Consider the following 12,756-nt stretch of genomic DNA (forward strand, 5'->3'; position numbering starts at 1 on the left):
TGATTATATTATATGTAAATCAATGAATATTTGAATTTCAAAATTTGAATTTACAGCTTTGCAGTGTAACTTAAATACTTTTTTAACTACTTTAAAAATTATTTCGCATGGTAGGCAAATTGAAAAATGTATGTAAAAATACTAAAATATAGTATAATTTATAAACAAATTATTAATGAAAATGTGAAACCTAGAAAGCTGCAAACATGATTAATATTTTTCTGTTACTTTATTACAATATATTATTCTTCCTTAATATTGATAGCAGAATAGTCATGTCAACACTATAATTATTTAAGACTATTCACAATACTAGACAAAGGCCGTGAATTAAATCTAAATCCAATTTCAGATACTGACTTAAATTTGTCGTTCAGATATAATTTTAATGTGGAAAATGTATCACCATTATGTTGAAGAATATCACTATCTACATTTAATATAGAAGTTATCAGATCTTCAATGTCACTATTATTTGGATCCTATTGATATACATATTATTAAACATTTTATTTCAAAAGAAAAATTTTAAAATAATTACTTTATAGTTTTTGAGGCAAATCATTACAATTTTGTATATTGTATCTATAGGCAAATTAATAGAGTATCTTTCATTTATACTGTTAGAATTATCAAATTCATCAACCATAATATTTTGATTTGTTATTAAGCTGATAGCTTTTATTAATCCCATAATCGAGTGATTGTCTTTGCATAAAACTAATAACATTGCAATGTAATCTAATTTTCCATCATTAGAGAAAGTTTTAAATAATAACTCTTTAATTTTTATGAATCGAAAATAAATTGAAGGATTTGGTGGTAGCATTTTCTGATACCACAGTAAAACTGAATCAAACTCATCCTTGTCTATGGTACCTGAAAATTATAAAATTAGTTACAAGTAGAAGTAGTCAATTCACAATAGACACCTTCTGCATAATTTTTATTAGGATTTTTTTGTCTTTTTTTCTCCAATTCCAAATATTGATTTTTGAGATATAACAAATCTTCAATGTTAGGATAAGGAAGCTCCAAACAATGTATGATAAAATCAGTCCAATCAACAAAGTTAACATTGAATCCGAACATGGTTCGCAGTACAAAATTAGTTGTATTAAACCACCTATTAAACACTTGATATTAAAATGTATTTCTATTTATTTTTAAACACAATTTACTCAATTTCAGGATGATGTTTTAAGTAGGTTTTTAACAAACTTGATAGTGCAACTAAAGAAATACGTCTATTTGGACAAATTGTCACTAATTGATTTGTTATTTTCTTTAGGTTATGAATAGTTACAATACACTGATCTTCAGGTTCTAATAAAGGAAAGGGATGAGGTGGAGGGTTGCTTGGCTGCAGAACATTTTCAGTATTCAAATAAAAATTATTGTCAAAAAATATAATTTCATGGCGAACATATTGTTTCTCATTTATAGCAGCTTCAAATAAATTGCATATACAATCAATTCCAAAAAGCTCTTTTTGTAAACAATCATCTATTCGTCGATTCATATCTAATTGATATTGTACAATATAACTTTCCATTTCCTATTGTCAGATTATGCACATATTTAATATAAACATCTAAAAATGATTTATGTTTATGCAATGGCATGTAGAAATTATTATATACAAACAAAGACTTGAATATCTTAAAATAAATTACCTTAATATCCTCATGAAATCTAGTTAATATCAATTTAATTTGATCAGCTGATCTAAAATTCTCCTTATCTATCAAAAATTTCCATATTTTCAAATACACAGAACTGCTTTCTATTGGATTTGCACTGTGAGTTTTTTTCATTTCTGCTAACCATTCGTATGTGAGTTTTAATGTACCTCTAAGTTTATTATTAACCATGGTTATAGTGGCTTCAAACCATTTAAAATAGTATTCAACACTTGCCACTTGTTCTACCCCCTTTGATTTAAAATCTTGCTCTTTAGACAATGTAACTCCAATATGGTTTGGAATTACTGATGCAGTTAATTTTTTATTATATACTTTAGACATGTATGAATGAATGAAAAGTATTGTATTCACTGTCCGATCAACCTAATTTAATAAAACCAGTGTTAAATCATTTTTAATACTCTTAAATTTTTAATACACATAATATTTAACAAACCTCGGTTTGTAACATATGCTTGTAAACTAGAATCATTGAATTCATTGTACTATCAAGCATTTTATCAATGTTTTCATTTTTTATAAATTGTTTACAATCTTTTATTTTCTGATTTGTCAATTGTGTTAAGATAACTCTAGTATCCATTACAGTTGAAATCAATTGTCTAGTTAAATCAGGCATCATCAGTGCATCACTTGGTATTTTTAACAAATCAGATTGTAATTCTTTAACAAGTTCTATTTTTTCTATATTTTGTTGATTCAGTATTTCGTTAATATAGTTATTCATTGAAGACATATAAGGCATTTGGTTAGAAATAAGTATTCTTCTATTAAAGAAACACCATCCCATGTTCTGATAAAAATTTTTTTCTATTGATATCCAAAACTGCACTAATACTGCTCCAATATCAGCAGTAATTTGTACATTGAATAATTTTGATTTAACTTCTTCGGGCTTTGTAATGTCACCTTTAGAATCGACTAATTCATTTGAAATCATGTTTACTTTACTGGATGATATATAATCCAAATATTCAAATTCTGATTTTCCATGCAATCTTTTTCTTCTAAACATACTTTTTGTTACATTTATTGGCTGTAAACTTAATTTACTCGAATTTTTTGCTGTTTCATAATTGTCCTTGTCTATTTGCATATCATAAATACAATTCACCCAATAACTCTCGTTAGACCAGTTCACGTTTTGACCATTTAAAATATCACATATTAATTCAATCTTATTGTTATCCAAATCTATTTCTTTATTTTTAATTTTTAATAATGTTAATATCTTATGAGATTTATAATACTCATGTAAATCGTTAAATTTATCCAATTCATATTCATCAGATACAATCTAAAATTTAGCATATAAGTTACTATCAATATTATTTAAAGTATCAATATCTTACTTTTAAATATCTAGTAAATGAAGTCCCATATCTTCCTACACCAACTAAATCTGGCCCTTTAAATGGAGCCAAAATAATTGGTTGTATGTCTTTCATAAACTTGTGTGTCCCAAAAGGAGGGGAATTCCTATTAGATAACCTTTCTTCTAGTGTTATTATATCTTCTTTTAAAAAATCCATGAATACACATCCTCCAGACCTTTTTTTTGTTTTTATATAATATAGCACACAGTCAATAAGACAAGATTTTGGTAAAGGTTTTCCTGTATAAATATGAAGAAATGCAATTTCTCCACATTCTAATAATTCTTGATATTTTTCAAATTGCCTGCTTGTTTGTGTTTGTTTTGAAGTTATTGTTTCATTTAGTATCATTGGGTTCTCATGGGCTGATATATTGTTGATAATGATATCTTCTGTTCAACAATATTTTTATTAATTTAATAATTATTTAAAAGTATTATATAGGTAGGAAGTATTTTATACTTTTCAACATTTGCATTTATGATTCTGATATTTTTTTTAATAATCCTTATTATTATTTTATTAATACATACCTATGGTATTTGATTTACAGAATAAATTTGTATTACATTTTTAATAATTACCTAAATTTTAATAACTAATGAAAATTGCCCACACATTTTTTGATGGTACATTAACAGACAAAGGTTTTTATTTATATTTTCCCATTTCCCCCTTCCAATAATTTTTGTATGCTTCCTAAATAAATCACTTCTAAAAATATTGAAACACATTAATCATTCATTAATAATAAGCCAAAGATTTTTCTAAAATGTAATAATCATCGTAAATAATAATCAATTATCATAATTTAGGTATCATTAATAGATGTATTAATAATCAATTAAAGAGACTATACTCCTTTTATAAAATATGCCGGAAAAAAACCAAACAATTAACTGGTATTGAGAGCACCATGGATGTTTTATCATGACTTATCACATTTTTTCAAGTGATAAAATTGTTATGGACTTCTGCATATGCAGATGCATCATAGACATATAATAGAATTTATCGTTCCTGGTCTATTATATTATATGTCTATGGTATGCATATCATATAACATTAAGATTAGGCATATTAATTGGATTTTGTATAAATTGTACTAGATGTCTAGATATACTGTCATTCATCTGAATATCTTCTATACAATATACAACAAAGACATTGCTATATAAAAGTAATACATTGCATAATTTATCATTGTCTTGAAATTACACCCATTTTGATATTTAATAATACATTTTGATAATATACTGCATTGTTTTCCTCAAGCAGATAACTCCTAAACATTTTTATGAGTTCAAGAATAATAATATAATCATATATAGGTATCTAGTAATCTAGATTACTCAGATTAGCATACATTTAAGAATCCTTACCATTTTTCAGTTGTAAATTTGTGAAGAACAATGGCCATAAAAGGTGGATATGACAAAAAACATTAGATGCTAGATTTTTTTTATAACAATGTGTTTTGATATGTGCTAAAAAGTAGTATCACAACTTTTATTTAACTTACTTGCTAATATATACTTAAAAAAAAATACATAGATAAATAAGAAGTTAATATCCTCATTACTCCTCAAAAATATTTATAAATTAACGAAGTAATACAAAACGGTACAAAGTGTAGGTAAATAAAATATGATTAGGTAATCTTATAGATGCTATTAAAGAAGGTAGTAATATAAAAACCCTTACTTAAATAATTTACATCCGTCCAATTTAATATAGGTAATATGACACTTACATTTTAAATCTGAAATGTTAATATTTTAACAATATTATGTAATTTTCATAAAAATAGCTTCATGAATATAATTTGAGTACAATGTCAAACACACATCAATTTAAATTACTTATACATATTTTCTTATTGGTTGTAACAATAAAATTAAAATATGCTACCATAAATGGATATACTTATAAAGTTATAAATTTACTTTTTCTAAAAACATTTTATGATCATCTAAATGTGTATGACACTAATTATACTTTTCAGTCAGTGGCGGTAATAACTGACTTTTAAGGGGGGGGGGCGGAAATTATAAAAATCATAGGACAATAATGAGTCGTTGGAATTTTTCCCCAATATTTTGAAATAATCCAAAATAGGTTCACCTTGTACTTACAATTAAATAAAAAAAAGTATAGTCACAGATGCACAGTTAATCAACCATTTTAATAATAAAAATCTACAATACAAGCAAATTATGTCTTTTTTTGTTTAGAAAAACGTGTAATAATATATGTGAGTTTATGAGTATAATATAGCGTTTATTATATTTTTAGATTTATATTAAGAGGACGCTACACCCGCATGTGTTGTCTCCGTCTTACAAGTGCGTAACATTGCAAAAACTGTTTCGCGCGGGAAAGAACCGAGAAAGATATAGTTATAACTTATAACTAAGAAACGAAATTTTCACCACATAAAAAGGAGGATTGTGTGAATATCGTTTTTATTTTTTCGATATCCGAACTACAAAAAAGTTATTCATGCTTAAAAAACACAAAATTAATATATTATAAAACAATAAGAATTTTTTTTGTATAAATGATATCGATAAAATAAAAACGATATTGCACAGTCAAAATTCTCCTTTTTATGTGGTGAACATATCGTTTCTTAGTTATAACTGTATCTGTATCTTTCTCGGTTCTTTACCGCGCGAAACAGTTTTTGCAATGTTACGCACTTGTAAGACGGAGACAACACATACGGGTGTAGCGTCCTCTTAAAATTATCGTAATATCAGAATGGGAAATCTATTACATTACTGAGATTATTCCTATCAGCCATATATATATATATATATATATAAACAATGGCACGCAACTTTCCGAATAACATATTACGTAGGTAGTCGTACATATTATACTATAATAACAAAAATTAATAAAATGTACTACTAAGTAGGTACTACAGTTATTTAAAAATATACCGTACTATATTTCGCAAGACAACTTTACAAATTGCTGATACTATTTCTATAAATTAGAAACACAAAAAAATAGTACCAAGATTAATACTTCTTTCAATAATTTATTATAAAAAAACACGGACCGGGGGGGGGGGGCGATCCACCTATCGCCCCCCCCCCCTTATAACCGCCACTGAGTCTTTTCTTAGTCTCATTCTATCATAACACAATGTATATTTTTCAATATAAGTCAACAAGTGATATCTGCTTTAAATAAACATGCTTTAAAACTTCAAATTTTAGTAAATGTTGAAATTAACAATCAATGTGATTTAAGTTTTTAAAGCAATATAAATTATTTAATGTATTAGGTAGGTACCTACTTTTATAACAAAATGTATTGTTTTTCATAGCTAAGTATGAATGGTATTACATAGGTACCATAATATAATAAATGAAAAATTCTAATTCATATCATATTGATCTAAATGAAATACATGGATAATACACAAATCCACAAATACTTTAAAAAAAAGTATATATCATTGTAAAAAATATTTTTATCAAAATCATTAAATTGTGCTCGTATTTAATGATAAAACATATTTAATTTTTATTATTTCATTAGAAATTAATACATAATGAATATCCTTAACTTAAATTATAATAAAATAATTGTTATTCTACCAATTTCCGAGTCAGCAACTTAACTTTTTAGTGTAGTAGTCACTATACTCTTTGTTTAATTGAGATTTAAGAGATAAGTTTAATAAAATAAAAAAATAAATATACTATTTGAATGGTTTTTTTTATTACCATCTAGATCATCTGGATCTTCTTGTTCATCTAGATTGTCTGAATTTTCTAGATTTTCTAATCTTTCTATTAATTCATCATTGTCTGTAAGTTGACAATAAGCTCTTGAACAATATTGCAAAGCTGCTATTGGTAACACAGGTAGTATATTTCGTTTAGTAAGTGCGTTACAAATGTCTTGTTTTAATGAATCCTTGATTTTACAACATAAAACTCCAAAGACTGGCCCAATTATAAAGTCATCTATGGAAATCAATGAAGGTGGTAGAGCATAATACAAAGTGAAAACATCATAGACCAAAAACCCAAGAGCTCTACAAGCTGTTGATGTTTGAGAGTCAGATTTCAAACCGATGAGTTGTTGGTTTTTTGACCAACCGTTCTTTCTTTCTAAATATTCCATAATATCTATGTGATCAAGTATAGCCTGGGTTTCTAACTCTTCATCAGAATAAGGTTTATTCTCAGACACATAATCGGTGTCTAATAAAAGCCCAAGTGTATCATCTAATGTATTTAACAACGGCCTTCCTTTTATAAACATGTTAATCCAATTATTCCATAAATATTTAGGAATATTATCACCATATGTTTTAATGTAAGCAGCACTTCTGATACTAAGATCAAATAAATCTCGAACAACACTTTTCATTATTTTTGTCTTCGCTGTGTTTTCTAAACTATTATTTCTTTCTACAAGCTATAATAAAATCAAATTCAATACAAAAATATACAAAAAAAAAACAAAGCTTTAACAAACCTTTATTTTCATGTTTAATTTGTTTTCTTCACTTATGTCATGTTTTTCGTGAACTATATTATTTTTAATTAATTCCACATCGTTTTTAACGAAAAATATTTTACGTTTTTTTGTAACGATTCTTGAATCATTGATTTTATTTAACAATTGTTCTTCATAATCAGACATGCTATTAAGTCTATTCAATATAGATTTATTTCTCAAAACTTCTTGGTTATGACAAATGTTATTTTCCAAATTTTTTTTCAGATATTTATTAGTGGTCTCTTTTCTCCACAATTCATAGAGTTTTTCATGTTCTTTCCGAGTTTTAATGTCAAATAAATATCTTCTCTCATCATTTAAAATCGAATTAATATGAAATAAATATAAATCATTTGAAAACAATTAAGTACATAATCGCAAAAAAGTATAAAATATTTACAATATTATTTAAATTTAAAATGTATTAGTCGTGTCGATAGGAATATATTTATTGAAGTAATTGGAAACAAAAGTTTAGAATTTAGATTATATTTTATGGTATGTATAATACAATAAAATATACCTAATACAAACCATTATTATTGCCATCATAAGCCAACTAGGATTAGCCATCTCCCTCCCCCAAAAAACATATAATAGCCACTTGAAATAAATTATTCAATCGTTTCCTAAATTTTAACAAATCTTTTAAACAACTTTAATTCTATTTGTTTTAATTTTTTTTTGTTTTTGAAAGGTTTAAAATATGTATAGTCATTTTACATTAAATATATGATAAATAAGGTAAAAATAACTAGCTGTATGCCTGTATTTGTTTTTAAGTAAACGATTTATGTCGGTACATAGATACGATTATTATCCATAATTTTACAGTATATTGATTGAACTATAATATACAGACAGTATATATATTAATGTTGTGAAAAATAAAACTTGAGTAAATAAATATAGTTTTCATGTTTTTAAGTGAATACCTATATAGGGGTGGGATTACTTTTCGTGTAATATCAGATGGGGGTTACAGGCTACAGCAATCTACCTTAATATTTTAGCCCTAGTTGAGCCATTGGCTACCATATAAACCGTATACCTACTAATACAGCGGTCGCCAACCGGTGGTCCGTGGACCACTGATGGTCCGGGTGAAAATTTAGGTTGTCCGCGGAAAAATTTGAACTTAACTTGCAATATTATTTTATTAGCCGAAATTGCACGAAATTCTTCAAAACAAACAGGAACAAATATCACATTAAAATTTAATTAAAACTTAAAACTTTCATCATAAAAAAAAATAAAACCTTTTTTATTATTTTACATAATATGTATTTTTTTAATAATATTTTGGTGCAAAATTTATCAGTAGTAGTACGGTATTTATGTAATAAAATAAAACTATTTTAAGATATAGATGGTCCGTAGAATTTAGAATATGGTTTCAGTGGTCCGCAAGGTTGGCAACCGCTGTACTAATAGACAATGCTTTTATAAACTCAAAGTGGTCGTTGATAGTGTAAACGCTTCTCTTGTGTGAATTATGAATTCGCCAATAATGATGTCTATACTCAAAAAATTAATATTTTTCAATTTAAATTTTTGAGAATTAATTTATATTAAATGTATTTTATCATATTAACGTTACAAGTATTATTCTGTCTCCTCTGTGTGTAATAAAAACCGCACCTATACTATAATAATGAGCTTTTATTAGAATATAAATATGTGGTTTTACAATAAATGCGTGCATTTGTAAGGCCGTTCAATAATAAAAGGCTTAAAGATCAATATGTTGATTGCGTTTAGCTCATTCAACATATGTTATTGAGACACCTAAATAAAATAACTAGAGATGCCTTACACTTACATTTAATATTAAATTTCAAATTAACATATTATGATTTTATTAAACATTTTGCGAAATAAAATATATGTTTGAAAATGTATTATTATAATATTAAATACCAATGATAACATGAAAAAAAAGTGTATCAATAATATTAAACGAGCACAATCAACAACACATATACTTATATGGATGATTGAACTATAGTTAGGTATCTAGCTGAAAAATTATTTAATTATAGCAATTTACCAATTACCTATTACAAGATTGGTATCCTCTGGCAGTCCATCTATTTATTTTCAATGATAAACTGCACTCAAAGTTAGCAATATTATAATTTTCATTCAGCATACTAAGATCTTCATTGGATTTTTTATTGATTCTATTCTGATTTAGTGGTTTATTAAATGGGAAATTGACAATTTTTCCAGGCGTAAATAATCTATGTGAAAAATCATAATTTCCGATCGATTTATACAACTTCTTGGCGTGTCCAATTATATTTAAATTATTTGGACATTCGAGCAGAAAACACAATTTATACAAAAATGCAAGAATCACCGAACTTTCTCCACATATTATTCCAGTAACAGTATCATTGTCTAATGGAATGTGTAAAATATTCAACCACATTTTTAGGTGCTGAAAATTAGATTTTTTTATCACTTCATCTTCTTGATCGACCAATAAAGAAAAATCTTGTGAACTTATTATGCCATAGTTCTGAAGTATTTTTCCAATTAGCATTCCATTTTGAAATTTTGAACTTAAATTATTAGGATGTAGAGAATTAACCTCTACGCCTAATTGGTGTATGAGCCATTCTTTTAATATATTGCTCATAGTTTTGATTTTACATGAACAATTTTAATCGTTTGAAAAAATATGTTATTTTTATATAACTAAGTGCCATAGAAACTTCCATTTTCCATAACTTTTTCACAGCCAAGCATATTTATTGTTATAAATATTATAGCATTTATACCCAAACCTATAGTAGGGAATATTCCAAACCGACATTACCTGCATACATGAAAGCATACTTTACATTTTACGTAAAGTTCAATACATTGGGTACATATTTTATTAGGTCACATTGATCGTATGGCTCACAATTAATCTTTGAGAAAAATTAAATTAACTTCCTTTATAAATATTTAAATTACTAAATTTTTTTGATACTTTTAAGTTAATTAAAATTACATACTGATTTTGTTAACTATTTTATGACTGTTCTTGTCAGGCATGGATCCAGAATAGATTTACGGAAAGGATCATATTAGATGAAATTTTAGCCAATTGGCAAGGTAGTGTATTTTATCAACTCACCGAAAACAGACATTCTAGAATTTAGGTGGAGGGGGGGCATCGACCTATGGCCCCCGCTTTGGATCCACGCCTGGTTCTTGTATTTTATTTCTTAATAATTTTGAATTAGTAGATATTTTTATTTTGTATAATGTATCTTTTAATATTCTATGAAAAAAATTGTGAAACTCTAACTTAAAATTGACTTACAATTTCATCACATTAATTACACAATTTTAATCGGTGGAAAATCATTACTTTTTAAAAATATATTTTCAGCTAAAATTACCACAAATTTTTTTGATTTTAATGTATAGAGTTGTCTTGGCAATTTGTTCTACTTTAGCCGGTGATTTAATAAATTATTTTAATAAATATAGGAGAAACAAAATGACGAAGACATAATAAATGAATTACCTTTGACTCTAAGGAAATAATAATTCATAAAACTTGTCTTTTCGTTCAATAGTTTAACAAATTAATAACACTATTACACAAATTTATTTGTTGTGCATTTATATTTCGAATACTTACACGCGAATCTTCAAAATGTTTTGTGTATTAATATAAATGATAAATTGGTCTTATATAATATGTACTAATAGTTGGTGGAGTCCAACCCCTTACGGGCTACGACTTAGTATCGAAAACGATGTAGTAGCGATGCTTCATACAGATGATAATTTCAAAAAGGTAGATGGATTATGATTTGTAAAATTAATCAGCAATTAGTCTATTATCAGTTAAAAGTGATTTATTAAATTTGTTAAACTGTTAAACATTACATTTGTGTATTCAATTTACTAGAGATACTTTAATTAATAGAAATTGAAAGAGTTCAGATAAAAAAGGATTAATCGTATATTTTCTAAGTATAAAATATGTTTAGTCCAAATATTTCCAAGTTCAAATTATTAATTCAGAGAGTCTACTGTCGTGAAAGTGCTTAGACTGGCTCTGTCAGTTCACGTATGAATAATAGGGTCTATTCAGGCCTCTCCTATATAAGCCAACTCTCTATTTCTCTTTTAACGATAAGATAATATAGTGTTCTCATATAATTATCGTGACATGCGAGCGTACAAGGTCCAGGATGTGTCAACGACCCACACTTTCATGGTCGTCATGTGGTATCCTGGCAATGATATAAATGTGCGTAGTTATTAATATCATATTTTATGATATTCAATATTCATATCAATAATACATAATATATACAGTGACGTAATTTGGTTATAATTTTTGGTGTTGCATTTTTTTTTTAAGTGATCACGGATATTTAAATATACATACATCTTTCCCCTCCCCTGGTCTTAAATTAGGAGATGGATTCCATTTTTATCTTTATTTATAAAAAAAAGCGGGAAAGTAGGTATCGCTCTGCTGTACATTAGGTGGTGGGGTGGACCTCTGACTACGGTAGGTTAGATTTGAATGCAATGATAGATATCACAGTATACGAAAAACGATTCTGAACGGAGATGATTTGTCAGTCTAGGATATATTATATTTAAATATTGTCATATATTCTATTTTGAAACAAATATATTATTTTTCAATTAGGACGCATTTTGCATAAGGCATGGTTAATCAATTTTTCCAAAAACCTTGCATGTAGTTATCACAATTCATAATACCTTATATTATCATAGATATACATTATACCTGGTTTGAGGATAAATCGTTATCATTACGCGATTTCATCTTCTTCTTCTGCTGGCATTTAATACTCTTGGAGAGTTTTTGCCACCATCACGATCTGCCTCCATTCTTCCCTGTTATGAACTGATGTCCTCCACTCTCGTTCTCCTATTATCTTGAGGTCTTCTTCTACTGTATCCAACCATCTTTTCCTAGGCCGTCCGCGAGGCCTCTTTCCCGTAGGCCTCCATTCCAGCACCGCTCTAACCGTCTCTTTCTCACTTCTGCGCATTACGTGAACAAGCCATTGTATTCGCTGGCCACTAATGAAACTAGTAACTGGTGCCAGTTCTAACTCATCCTGTAATTCCCGATTGAATTTTCTTCTCCATACACC

General features: G+C 27.1%; 1 protein-coding gene across 1 annotated transcript; it reads right to left on the reverse strand.

Moving 5' to 3' along the window:
• Positions 1 to 290: 290 nt before the first annotated feature.
• On the reverse strand, positions 291 to 10,253 carry LOC107161292 (uncharacterized). The gene is made up of 10 exons (XM_089217200.1): positions 9,667 to 10,253; positions 7,586 to 7,913; positions 6,802 to 7,525; positions 3,059 to 3,471; positions 2,143 to 3,003; positions 1,677 to 2,069; positions 1,182 to 1,558; positions 933 to 1,126; positions 542 to 879; positions 291 to 482 (listed from the first exon to the last, which is right to left on the reverse strand). The coding sequence occupies exons 1-10, from the start codon at positions 10,251 to 10,253 to the stop codon at positions 291 to 293; spliced, it is 4,407 nt and encodes a 1,468-aa protein (XP_089073326.1).
• Between the last annotated feature and the right edge of the window lie 2,503 nt (positions 10,254 to 12,756).

The sequence above is a fragment of the Diuraphis noxia genome, unplaced genomic scaffold, assembly GCF_037042655.1.
Source record: "Diuraphis noxia isolate RWA-SAM2 unplaced genomic scaffold, SU_Dnox_SAM2 contig0001, whole genome shotgun sequence".
Classification (NCBI taxonomy): domain Eukaryota; kingdom Metazoa; phylum Arthropoda; class Insecta; order Hemiptera; family Aphididae; genus Diuraphis; species Diuraphis noxia.